The 13756-nt window shown below is 43.6% G+C and overlaps 1 protein-coding gene and 1 long non-coding RNA gene across 3 annotated transcripts in view; one reads left to right on the top strand and one right to left on the bottom strand.

The window, feature by feature from the left end:
• The window catches only part of LOC310844675, a 106999-nt gene that overhangs the window by 67053 nt on the left and 26190 nt on the right, over positions 1-13756 (top strand). The gene's annotated exons all lie outside the window — the stretch shown is intronic.
• RAD51AP1 (RAD51 associated protein 1) overlaps positions 1650-13756 on the bottom strand; it is a 12984-nt gene continuing 877 nt past the window's right edge. The window contains exons 2-7 of one of the 2 annotated variants that reach the window (XM_083738933.1): positions 11790-11845; positions 8723-8858; positions 8294-8403; positions 7638-7796; positions 6118-6228; positions 1650-2297 (exon numbers count right to left, since the gene is read on the bottom strand). In XM_083738933.1, the coding sequence (XP_083595059.1) occupies positions 2170-2297; positions 6118-6228; positions 7638-7796; positions 8294-8403; positions 8723-8858; positions 11790-11845 (700 nt within the window). In that variant the 3' untranslated portion in view covers positions 1650-2169. Of the gene's footprint in view, positions 2298-6117; positions 6259-7637; positions 7797-8293; positions 8404-8722; positions 8859-11789; positions 11846-13756 lie in introns of both variants that reach the window. The other variant, XM_083738932.1, reaches the window with a different exon arrangement.

Raw genomic sequence — 13756 nt, forward strand, 5'->3', positions numbered from 1 at the left:
GGTGTCTCTGGGTGCCAAGTGAAGATCTTTTTGTTCATTATTAATAATAATAATTTATTATTTATACCCGGCCCATCTGGCTGAGTCTCCCCAGCCACTCTGGGCGGCTTCCAATCAAGTGTTAAAAACAATACAGCATCAAATATTAAAAACTTCCCTAAACAGGACTGCCTTCAGATGTCTTTTAAAGAGAAGCTAGCTGCTTATTTCCTTCACATCTGAAGGGAGTGCATTCCACAGGGCAGGCGCCACTACCGAGAAAGCCCTCTGTCTGGTTCCCTGTAACTTCACTTCTCACAGTGAGGGAACCGCCAGAAGGCCCTTGGCACTGGATCTCAATGTCCGGGCTGAACGATGGGGGTGGAGAAGCTCCTTCAGGTATACAGGACCGAGGCCGAGATACTGGGAGTCAATGCAGTTCTCTCAGGACCGGTGTTATGTGGTCCCGGTGGCCACTCCCAGTCACCAGTCTGGCTGCCACATTCTGGATTAATTGCAGTTTCCGGGTCACCTTCAAAGGTAGCCCCACGTAGAGCACATTGCAGTAGTCCAAGCGGGAGATAACTAGAGCATGCCCCACTCTGGCAAGACAGTCCGCAGGCAGGTAGTCTCATCCTGCGTACCAGGTGGAGCTGGTAGAAAGCTGCCCTGGACACAGAATTAACCTGCGCCTCCATGGACAGCTGTGAGCCCAAAATGACTCCCAGGCTGCTCACCTGGTCCTTCAGGGGCACAGTTACCCCGTTCAGGACCAGGGAGTTCACCTAGACCTTTAAATAATTTAGGTCACCTAATGTTCCATTTCAAATTTTATATGGCTCCCAGGCTCCTTAATGGCTGTGTGTTTTACCCTGTGTTTCAATTGTTTGTTTTTACTTTTTTGATTGCATGCCACACAGAGAACTTTATGTTACGACAGAGGTGAGGCTGTTTCAGCCAAGCTGCACTCACTCTTCCTTCACAGGCCAAGGCAGGGCTTGACAACAAATAGCATATGTAATGGTTGTAAGGGGTTACTTGTGCATAAGTTGCCTGCTAGTTGTGTCCGATTGCCTGGTTCACCATGCCTTGGCTGACAGCCCACACTCCGTGGCCGGTCAGTCGCTTGCAGAATTTGTCAGTGGGCGTTTCTTGAACCTTTTCCAGAATAAGAGCTGTTTGACGCCAAGTCTCCTCCTATTTTCCCTGCGCGGAACTCGTCTGCGCAAGTAAGGGGAAGGCAGGGGTGTGCCAGCGCTCTCTCCACTAGTCTCTGATGCAGGGTCTTGGAGACCAGTCTCCAATTCCTCCATCTCCCTCCCTTCTCTACTGGTGTTGTGCTGAATTCCTTCCCCCCTGCTGGTCCCCTCTCCGGCATCACTCTGGAGCCCTGCCTCCGCCTCTCGCTCTGATGTCAGTTCCCTGACAGCATACAATGTGGGAATGAACAATTGCGGTGATCCAGCACACATGGCAACTGTGATCAAAGATCAGCTGGAAGGAGCTGGGGGAACTGGCTTCTGTTAAGTGCTTGATGTTGTGATCCTTGGCCATTAGGACTTTTCTCCAGCTCAAACTGAACCAGAACCAGTTGTTTTGTGCATTTTGTTTCATGTATTTTGCTCAAGGTGTCCACAAGGAAGACTTAAAATGGCTAACACAAACAGCTCTTTGCTCTTTATACAGATATTTTATTTCACTTAAAAGGGACAGAGATACATAATATAAATTTACCAATAAAATCCACACATCAAACATCAGAAAATAACAGCATAAATTTCTGAAAATATGTTTTCTATCAAAAGGATGATAGAAACTTCAATATTGCTTTTAGCAAAATATCCAAGTTACAAGTGAACTGGTCTTCATGATGATTCAAAATGCAGCATCTAAAAACTGGAAACTAGCCTGGATCACAATTGACTTCTATGAAGTATTAAGCCAGCCAATGATCTGAACATTTCAGTGTGCGGGTGGGTGTGTTACAACAACACTGGAGTTTAAGTGTTGTCAATACCTCACACTTTACACTTTTTGAGAATGAAATCTTTTTTAAAATGCATCAACTTTATCTCATTCAGAATGATAAATATATATTACCTGAAACAAAATCTGCAATTTAAAAAAATTCTACAGCACACCCAAAGGATTTAATTTCACTTTGCGACCCTCTGAAGACATCACAGGTACTCAGGTACTGGCAAAACTCGGGTGCAGTGATTTCACTCTTGCCAACCTAGAGAGGCCAAGCCTGAGACCTTGCGTGGGAGATTTCCCATGGGTTCTTCCCAGCTGTGTGGCACTGCTTCCAGATGTAGCTGAAAAGATTGTTGGAGAGGTACATTAAGAAAAATAAGTAGACTAGAATATTGTATTCCTGCTTCACTGCCTGCATAACAGTGAACTCTTAGTGTTGCACATGCAATTTTGTGCAAGACACAAGCTCATTTCTGGCACATACTCTTCCTCAAGCTCATTTTATCTCTTTAGAGGCTTCAGAAGAAATATTTAGAGAGGAATTCAACAGCACGTTTTGCAAACTGTTCCGTCATTCCAAGCTTTTCAGCTTGCACAACAGAACCATTTCCCCTTTCGTACCTGAGCACTGTTTGGGGTGTTCTCCAGACCTCATCAGAGCCAATTTTGGGTGTGAAGGAAGAGATGGAGGAATTGTTGAGCAAGCTCCCACTAGTGCATCTTCTTAATTAAATCCAGCCCTTAACTATACAAATGCAAGAGGGCGGTAAACTTTAAAGGACTCTTTGCATGACAACGAGTCCTCCTCAAATATATCCAGTCTCCTATTAAGTGGCAACCTCACTTAAAAAGTCTGAGTCTAAAAACGGTGGGAGACGGGGGAAGTATGTGGGGTAACCCATGGTTCAAGTAATCTACAAGATGCAAGAAACCCCAGTGAAAGAAATAGTGGACAAACTGAACCAAGTAGCATTATACACTACATAATGCACACTTTCTGGTCCACAGAGGGGTATTCCTGTTGTTGTCAGATCATCTCCAGTTTGTGCCAATGTTTCCATTTTGTCTCTGAGATTCCACCTTGTCTATTAGTAGCTGTCAAGGTGAAATGGGGACCTCATTTATTCTGGGATATGGAACTCTTCAGCATCCTAAAGCCAACTTCCTCTCCACCCCAAGACAAGTCCTTGGCAATACAGTGGTACCTCTGGTTTTGGAAGGGATCCGTTCTGGAGCTCCGGTCGGATCCCGAGGTTTCCACAACGGGAGGGACTGCTTCTGCGCATGCGTGAGTGGCGAAACCCGGAAAAATACTTCTGGGTTTGCCGTGTACGTATCCCGAAGGATATGTAACCGGAGGTGAACGTAAGTAGAGGTACCACTGGAATGAGTCCTGTGTCCTTTTACAACCTCCCACTTAGCACTAAATACATCCATCCGGCATCTATCGTGCCTCTTTTTGAAAAATAGCCTTGGCATCTCCCTTTTCATTTCCACAGAAAACCTTTTTCAGCAGACACCCTGGCTTTTGTCTTCTAATACTATATTTCATCCTTGACTTAAGTGTGCTTTTTTGGAGAATGGTCATCCTGGAACCCATATTGTTCTCTCTTGAAGCTTCCAGTAGAATGTTCATGCTGAACCTCAACCCCTGCAGTTCTGCTCAGTGAAACTTCTACAGTGGTGCCTCGCAAGACGAAATTAATTCGTTCCGCAAGTTTTTTCTTCTTGCGAGTTTTTCGTCTTGCGAAGCACGGTTTCCCATAGGAATGCATTGAAAATCAATTAATGCGTTCCTATGGAGACCGCTTGCCAGGCTGGCGGTGCGGAGAAGGGCTTTTCTCCCCACCGCAAGCCTTCAGGACAGGTACGGGAACAGAGGGGAAGGCGCGCAGCGCTTCTCCTGTTCCCGGGGCTTGCGGTGGGAGGAGGGTTTTTCCTCCCCACGACAACATTCAGAACAGCATTCTGAATGTTGGCGGAGGGAAGGAAAACCCTCCTCCCACCGCAAGTCTTCAGGACAGCCATCCGAAGGCTGGCGCGGGGAGAAGGTCTCTCCACCCCACCACCAGCCTTCGGAGCAGCCTTCCGAAGGCTGGCGGCGGGAGGAGGTCTCTCCGCCCCACCGCCAGCCTTCGGAGGAGGTCCGAGGACAGTGGGGAAGACGCGCTGCGCTTCCCCGCTGTCCTGGAGATTTCCCTATGGGCTTTCGTCTTGCGAAGTAAGCCCATAGGGAAATTCGTTTTGCGAAGCGCCTCCAAAACGGAAAACCCTTTCGTCTAGCGGGTTTTCCGTCTTGCGAGGCGTTCCGTCTTGCGGGGCACCACTGTACTAATATCTGGAAAGGCTTGATATTTTTTCTGGGGGGTTTTGTGTGTGCACGTTTTCCAAAAGCAGTCCAGCAGAAGCCCCAGCCTGGTGCCCATTCTTGCACCGCTGCATCCCATCAGTCTGCCAAATGAAAGCTCTAGCATGGCATGGGAAGGCAAATTCTCCCTGCCATTGGCACCTACTGCCCAGCCACAAGAATCTATCTTCCCCTTCCTTCCTACATGTGTCTCAGCAAAGTCTAGAGCAGGGGTGGCCAACTCCCAAGAGACTGCAATCTACTCACAGAGTAAAGTGATCTACCCCCTTTTGGGGGGTTCAGGTCAAAGTTGTTGAGGAAGGCCTGTTTGGGGTGCAGGGCAAAAATAGAGCTTTTTTTAGGGGAGCCAAACTTGTTGAGCTTCTTTGGGGGGAGCCAGTGATCTACCACAGACTTCCAGTGATCTACTGGTAGATCACAATCTACCTGTTGGACATGCCTGCTCTAGAGCAAGTAAACTCTTGTTTTGGCTTGTGCCTCCTGCCTGATCTTGAAGGTCACTTTCTTCCATTCTTCTCTTCCTTGCTTAGGAGAGGGCATGTGCCACAATGCAGCTGTGCAGCTTCAGCTCACGACTGCTCTTTTTCTCTGCCCTTGTGGGTAACCTGACTATGCTCTTTGTGTCTCTGAATGCCTTTTAATAAACCCGCTCTTCTGGGTCAATGACCCAAAGTCTCAGTTCCATTTTCCTTCCAAGAAACTTAAGGATGACAATTCAAAGCACAGGGACAGGGGCGGGCAGGTGTGGAGGACTCCCGGGTCTTGAAAGGGGTAACTGTGCCCCTGAAGGACCAGGTGCGCAGCCTTGGGGTCATTTTGGACTCACAGCTGTCCATGGAGGTGCAGGTCAATTCTGTGTCCAGGGCAGCTGTTTACCAGCTCCATCTGGTACGCAGGCTAAGACCCTATCTGTCTGCAGACCGTCTCACCAGAGTGGTGCATGCTCTGGTTATTTCCTGCTTGGACTACTGCAATGCGCTCTACGTGGGGCTACCTTTGAAGGTGACCCGGAAACTACAATTCATCCAGAATGCGGCAGCTAGACTGGTGACTGGGAGCGGCCATATAACACCAGTCCTGAAAGACTTACATTGGCTCCCAGTACATTTCAGAGCACAATTCAAAGTGTTGGTGCTGACCTTTAAAGCCCTAAATGGCCTCGGTCCAGTATACCAAAAGGAGTGTCTCCACCTCCATCGTTCTGCCTGGGCACTGAGGTCCAGCTCCGAGGGTCTTCTGGTGGTTCCCTCGCTGTGAGAAGCCAAGTTACAGTGAACCAGGCAGAGGGCCTTCTCTGTAGTGGCACCCGCCCTGTGGAATGCCCTCCCATCAGAGGTCAAAGAAATAAGCAACTATCTGACTTTTAGAAGACATCTGAAGGCAACCTTGTTTAGGGAAGTTTTTAATGTTTGATGTTTTATTGTGTTTTTAATATTCTGTTGGGAGCCTCCCAGAATGGCTGGGGAAATCCAGCCAAATGAGTGAGGTATAAATAATAAATTGTTGCTGTTGTTGCGTTACTCACACCACACTCCTTTTAATGCAGCAAATTGTCCTAGGCCAGCAGCCTGTCTTCTGGCAAAAATAGAGCCAGAGGCTACTGAGGAAAAAGGTTAACCTGAGAGACCAGATTAATATATTTTTCATTATCCATGGTTCCTAAGGGGCTTTACCTGAACATGGAAAATAGGTGGAGTTAATGATTATATTTTTATCCTGGTTTTCAGACAATGATTTTGCATAGATATAGGTATCCTAAGCAACCATATAAACAGTGCAAGCATTGAATATACCTGGTGACGTGCAGTTAGGCTTCTTGGCCAAAGAAGGGCTAGATGCTGTCAAAGGCTGTCCAATCTGTTCTAGAGAACTTGACAAATTCTGCAAAGCTGGTTCAGATTTGGCTGGAAGTAGTCCCATGGTCCCATCACCTCCTGGCAAATAGAAGGGGAAGAAATGGAGGCAGTGAGAGATTTTACTTTCTTGGACTCCATGATCACTGCAGATGGTGACAGCAGCCACGAAATTAAAAGACGCCTGCTTCTTGGGAGAAAAGCAATGACAAACCTAGACAGCATCTTAAAAAGCAGAGACATCACCTTGCCAACAAAGGTCCGTATAGTAAAAGCTATGGTTTTCCCAGTAGTGATGTATGGAAGTGAGAGCTGGACCATAAAGAAGGCTGATCGCCGGAGAATTGATGCTTTTGAATTCTGGTGCTGGAGGAGACTCTTGAGAGTCCCATGGACTGCAAGAAGATCAAACCTATCCATTCTCAAGGAAATCAGCCCTGAGTGCTCACTGGAAGGATAGATCCTGAAGCTGAGGATCCAATACTTTGGCCACCTCATGAGAAGAGAAGACTCCCTGGAAAAGACCCTGATGGAGGAAAGATGGAGGGCACAAGGAGAAGGGGATGACAGAGGACGAGATGGTTGGATAGTGTTCTCGAAGCTACCAGCATGAGTTTGACCAAACTGCGGGAGGCAGTGGGAAGCAGAAGTGCCTGGCGTGCTCTGGTCCATGGAGTTACAAAGAGTCAGACACGACTAAACGACAACAAAGTCCCATGGTTAAAAAATAAGAAAAAATAACTGGGAAATCATTTTTAATGGATGGATGATACAGTACAGAGGCTATATTTAAGAAATATGGAAGTCACCTCTAAATAGCAAATTAATTTGATAGCTACTGGGGGAAAACAAGCACATTCCTTTGACATATACTTCAATGGAGCAGTTAACAAAAAGTTTGTCCTAATAAGTTGCTAAAAAAAGGGTAAAAGACCGCTGACAGTTAAGTCCAGTCGCAAACGACTCTGGGGTTGCGGTGCTCATCTTGCTTTACTGGCCATGGAAGCCGACGTTTGACCACAGTCAGTTTTTCCGGGTCATGTGGCCAGCATGACTAAGCTGATTCTGGCGGAACGGAACACCGAAACCAGAGCTGCGTACAGAAACGCCATTTACCTTCCTGCTGGAGTGGTACCTATTTATCTACTTGTACTTTTTGGCATGCTTTGAAACTGCTAGGTGGGCAGGAGCAGGGACCAAGCAACGGGAGCACACTGAAAATAAGGTGTTTAAATTGTGCACTTGCACACCTCTAACTTTCTCAGGATTGCACTTCAGTATGGAAACATGGGCCTGGGAAGTTGATTTCATAAAACACTCCTGTGAAAAGGCCTGGAGCGCAAGTTTCACTTAGCTTTAAAATAAGTGCTATTTTATGCATACCACACACACCTCTGAAAATCAGATGCAAAAGAGTCTGGCACCAAAATGGCACCCAGGAAAGAATCAAATGTGCTTACCTATCGAATCCCTCTCTGATTTGGAATTCTTCTTTTCTTTCTTTTTGCTTTCAGCATTTCGCTCCCTTCCTTCTTTTCTGTTTCCTGTAGCTTTCTTCTTCACAACGAATTCAACATCATCATCTTCACCAAAGCTGGAATCACCCTCAGATTCTTCAGCTGAGACCAGAAATGGGAAACAGTCAGGTACAAAGTAATGGCATAAAGTTTAGTAGTAATAGGCTAGGAAAATTAACTATCTTTCTACCACATTATTAAAAAAGAAGTCACATTGTGGGAACTTTACTCCTGAGTTAGCAGACTGTGGCTGTACAGTGCAATCAGAAATGAGCAGTTTTGAACTTTCACCTTATTCCCTCTTTTTTCCCACCTTATTCCCTACAGTCTCTCTTTTTTAAAGTTATCAAAATAATTAACTGAACTTTGAAGGTATTTCACTCTAGTTTTTGTGGCTGAATTTCAGAACTTTTACATTTTGTGATTTTCATCAACATTAATATTTCTCAAACAGCTTATTGGTTAAAAGAGAATTATGAATGTCTTTTATCTCCGGTCCTAAATACATGTGGGACTGCAGCCCAAAATGTCAACACTACTTTAAGAGCAGCAAAAAGCACAAGACAGAAATGTTTCTATTGAGAGTCTTCAAGAATCACCTTGTTTCTGTGAATCTTGTACTTTATGGTCCCTTCTAGGTGGTTCATCCATTGATAACGCTAAGGCAACTTCCAAATCTCTCTGGTAAAGTCTGTGATCCAAGGGAAGTCTGAAGCAATTTGAAAAACAGTTATGGAAAACTCATTATCAATATGTTTATTAACCTCAGTGCCAACACAAATTAAAAAAGGAAGAAAGAAACTATTTCATGCTCTGAAACCAACTTTAAATCCTGGTTTTAGATTTTATAATGGTTAAGATCAGTTCCAATAAACTGATCTTAGGTAGACAAGGGGAATTCGCTCCACTCCAAGGGAATGAACTTACATCCCCAAAGCCAGCTACCTGTTTCTTAACCACAGCAAGGAAAAAACCAGTGTTGTATCGCAAATACGTAAGCAAATTTAAAATGAATGGATTTCTCTTACCTTTTGTTTGGTGAACTCTTTTGGATCTGAATCTCCTGTTTGCGGGGCTTTTGCTCAATCTTTTTCTTTGTCAACTCAGAGCATGTCCTCTTTAATTTTTTGCTTGAAGGTGCCATTATATTTGCAAAATCTTCATCTGTTTAGCAGAAGCACATTAGACGCACTGTAACAGTGCAAGTTCTTCCAGTTGTTTAAAATTTCCCCATTTTAACAAAATGTTCAAAGCATGTATTGTAAGATATTCTAGAGCTTTAGATCTTCTGCAGTAATCCAGGATGATTTAAAACAAAATACAGTGGTACCTTGGTTCTCAAATGCCTTGGTATTCAAACAACTCGGAACCCAAACACTGCGAACCCGGAAGTGTTCTGCTTTGTGAACTTTTTCCGGAAGCTGAACATACTGTTTTGAATGCCACACTTCTGTTTTGACTGTTACACTGAGGTCTGTCTGTTTTTGCTATTTATTTTGCATTTTTGTGACTTTTTTGTTTTGTTTTTGTGACTGTGTGGAACCCAGTTCAGCTACTGATTGATTGTGTGACTGCAGTACATTGTTTATTCCTTTCATTTTATGGATCAATGGTCTCGTTAGATAGTAAAATTCATGTTAAATTGCTGTTTTAGGGGTTGCTTTAAAAGTCTGGAACAGATTAATCCATTTTGCATTACTTTCAATGGGAAAGCGTGCCTTGGTTTTGGAACACTTTGGTTTTGGAACAGACTTCCGGAATGGATTAAGTTTGAGAACCAAGGTACCACTGTACAGGGAGATATTGGCACAGTAATAGCAGAGCAGTACAAGGGAAAGGAAATGGGGACTTCATCTCTCTGCTTAACATTGCCCCGTCCCGAGTGGCACCCACTGCAAGGTATGAGTGAAGGACGCTGAAATGGGGTGTGTTTGCCTCCTTCCTTTGCCACTGTCCCCGTTTCTCCTTGCAACATGTCAGCTGAGATGAGGGAACGAGGAGGTTTGCTGCATCCAGAGTTAAGAATGCTATCTCTTCAACACCCCAAAGACAGGAAGCCAGGCAATAGGTTATGCTTATTTCATATGAAGCAGTCTTGCTGTGTTTTGAATTATGGTGCTGGAGGAGACTCTTGAGAGTCCCATGGACTGCAAGAAGATCAAACCTCTCCATACTGAAGGAAATCAACCCTGAGTGCTCACTGGAAGGACAGATTGTGAAGCTGAGGCTCCAGTACTTTGGCCACCTCATGAGAAGAGAAGACTCCCTGGAGAAGACCCTGATGTTGGGAAAGATGGAGGGCACAAGGAGAAGGGGACGGCAGAGGACGAGATGGTTGGATAGTGTTTTCGAGGTTACCAGCATGAGTTTGCCCAAACTGCGGGAGGCAGTGGAGGACAGAGGTGCCTGGCGTTCTCTGGTCCATGGGGTCACGAAGAGTCGGACACGACTAAACGACTAAACAACAACAACAACAACAAGTCTTGCTGTGTGTGTTCAGAACTTTGTTAGGAAGGATTCTTCAATTAAAGCTGGAGGGTATTAAAATCAGATTTACTGGGAAGAAGGAGACATCGACCAGCTTTCTCCTTTTTCTATTTATTTTTGGTGATCTATCTAATGTACCCAGCCAGTCTTTCAAGCCCGTCCAGCTTTCATTACCCAGGACACGGTATGTATCTTCTGTAACTAAAAACTGAAAGCTAGTATGTTGTAAACTAAAATGCAATCTAACTGCTATGTGACACTGGGTAAGGATATCCAGACAGTAAAAAGGTAAAGGGACCCCTGACCATTAGGTCCCGTCGTGGACGACTCTGGGGTTGTGGCGCTCATCTCGCTTTAAAGGCCGAGGGAGCTGGCGTACAGCTTCCGGGTCATGTGGCCAGCATGACTAAGCCGCTTCTGGCGAACCAAAGCAGCGCACAGAAATGCCGTTTACCTTCCCACCGGAGCGGTACCTATTTATCTACTTGCACTTTGACGTGCTTTTGAACTGCTAGGTTGGCAGGAGCTGGGACCGAGCAATGGGAGCTCACCCCATCGCGGGGATTTGAACTGCCAACCTTCTGATCAGCAAGTCCTAGGCTCTGTGGTTTAACCCACAGCGCCACCCACATCCCTTATCCAGACAGTAGAGCTGGGCAATATTTTTATACAGTGGTACCTAGGGTTACAAACGCTTCAGGTTACAGATTCCGTTAACCCAGAAATATTACCTTGAGTTAAGAACTTTGCTTCAGGATGAGAACAGAAATCGTGCGGCAGCAGCAGGCCCCATTAGCTAAAGTGGTACCTCAGGCTAAGAACAGTTTCAGGTTAAGAACAGACCTCCAGAACGAATTAAGTTCTCAACCCAAGGTACCACTGTACTTTGCTAGAAACAGGTATGAAGTCCTGATTGCAAAGATGATAGCCTTCTTCCCTTCCTCTTGGTCATTCCTCCCTCCCTCCACAGCCCAGCTGCTTTTTCAGATGTTATTTCGGTCATTGTGATATATCACTATATTGAGATGGTTAGCTGGTGATATATCACGATGCTGAAAACCAGGTATCGCCCAGAATTTGAAGTCCAATGTCATCAATATACCAATGATATTTAACTCTTATTTCTCTTTTCATCGGATTCATGTTCATCTGTCAGAAGTCCTAAACAGAAGTCCAAGATTATTAATGGACTTGATGAAGGCTAATAAACTGAAACTCTATCCAAGTAAGACAAATAGTGCTGGCGAGTGGGTCATCCAAATTTTAATATTGTATGGCAGTGTACATGGGCTCCCCTTGAAAACCGTTCAGAAGATTGTTTAGAAGTACAAAATACTGCAGCTGTGATATTAATTGGGAGCAGATGTACAGAATGTACCTTGCCAGACTTAAAACAATAGCACTGGCTTGTAGTATGTGCTCATATTTAAATGTACAACAGGTTTGGGAAAAGCTGCTATAAACCTTTGTAGAACCAGTGCAAGCAAAGCTTAAACACAATGAATTTTTCTTCTAGTTGCACTCATATAAAACAGTTTCAGCAAGCTTCCATGTTACTTTCCCACTGAATCTGCCCCTTTTGGCATGAAGGAACCGCGAATGACTTACCATCATCATCTTCATCCACACTGCCAAACTGAGAATAATCAACTGCTTTCTTATTCCTAGAAGAATAAAACATGCAGATGCATAAGAGGGGTCATTTTTTGTCTGCCCATGGAACCATTATGCATATGTAAGCAGTTGTTGTATTTGAATCAAAATATTCATATTTAATTGCTACTGCTTTATACAATGATGATTCTGGGAAACATGTAAAAGTAAAATTAATTTAGGAACGTACACTTGACTCTTCTTAAGATACTGTAGCAGCCACACAATGCCCAATTATATATATATTACACACACATATATACGTATATGAAGCAATTATTCACTTTATTTTTTTACTAATTATTTTGCTGTAGTAGCTTCTGTATAGCTGGCTGCCTCTGATTTTTTTCTCACTAATATTTATTTCAACAAGAGCATTAGAATTAGTCTTACTGAAATAAATTCAGGGGCAGCCAGCTATACAACAAAGTGCAATCTATGAATAAAAATGTAAAATAAACTAATACATTTTAGATTGCTGTTAATAGATTTACGTTGCTGTAGTTTCTGTCTCTGAATCCTAGACCGCTAAAAGAAAAATATGGATAAAAATGCATGTTTCCCTTTACATATCTTCAGGCGCCAGGCAAAAGCATTCAATCAGTCCATGGCCTGGCTGTAAAAAAACAACTAAGAGCTTTATTTTAAGCGTGTCTGTGGAAGGGAAGATATTGGCTTTTTGTTTCTTTGTAATGAATTTTGCGTTCTCTCTTGGGTTTTTTTGTGATCTTCAGGGGAAGGGTGGTATACAAATTCAAGGAACAAACAACATTCCCACGTGTCAAAAAAGACTATTTATGTATTCCACTACTGTGTGTTCCATTATCCCAAAAATGGAAAACGAGCGAGGTCCCAACCAAAGAAGAGTGGCAACTTAAGTTGACAGAATACGCACAGTTTGCAGGCTTAACATATAGAATAAGAGAACAAGAAGAAGATACATTTAGAGAAGACTGGAAAACGTTTGTTGAATATATGGGGAGTAACTGTGTACAGCTGAAAACACTGGCAGCATTGAGATAAATTCAACAGTGTAAATACCGTATTTTTTGCTCTATAAGACGCACCAGACCACAAGACGCACCTAGTTTTTGGAGGAGGAAAACAAGAAAAAAAATATTCCGAATCTCAGAAGCCAGAACAGCAAGAGGGATCGCTGTGCAGTGAAAGCAGCAATCCCTCTTGCTGTTCTGGCTTCTGGAATAGCTGCGCAGCCTGCATTTGCTCCATAAGACGCACACACATTTCCCCTTACTTTTTAGGAGGGGAAAAGTGAGTCTTATAGAGCAAAAAATACGGTAAGTTGTGATGGATGTAATAATGGAATGCTGAATGGTATTGTTTTTGTAAAATATGCAGGGGTTTGTGATATGTAAAATGAACCATGGAAAGAGAAGAAGGGAAGTCACTGATATCTTAAGGATGGGGAAATGAGCACTTAAAATTGTAAAACAGAAAATTTAATAATTTAATAAAAAATTGTACACAAACAAACAAACAACAGCAGAATTCTAACTGCAAAAGGTTGGAAGGAAGAGGATATCCCATCTAAGTCAGACTGGCAAAATCAATAAAAGAGTACGCCAAACTGTCAAGATTATCAGCAAGGCTAAAGAGACGTTACAGATGAAAAAATGTTCAGAGAGTGGGATATATAGAGAGTCTATGTAAAAGAACAATGTCAAGAAATCAATCCGTTGGCAGGTTTTGACTGAGCTTCAGTGTGCAAACAGGATAATTGTATAAAATAAAATTTATAGTAAGTCAAATAATATGGAGAAAGTAAAGTTTAAGCGGGTATTTAAGGAACGCAAGAGGAAGATCGGAGGTCTTGACAAATTTAATCACAAATGGATGTACAAAGCAAGAATGAGTTAAAGAATGAACGTTTTTTTTTTTAATTTCTCATTTTGCCTGTAATA

This window comes from Podarcis gaigeae (genome assembly GCF_964106915.1).
Source record: "Podarcis gaigeae genome assembly, chromosome: 5".
In the NCBI taxonomy this organism is placed as follows: Eukaryota; Metazoa; Chordata; class Lepidosauria; order Squamata; family Lacertidae; genus Podarcis; species Podarcis gaigeae.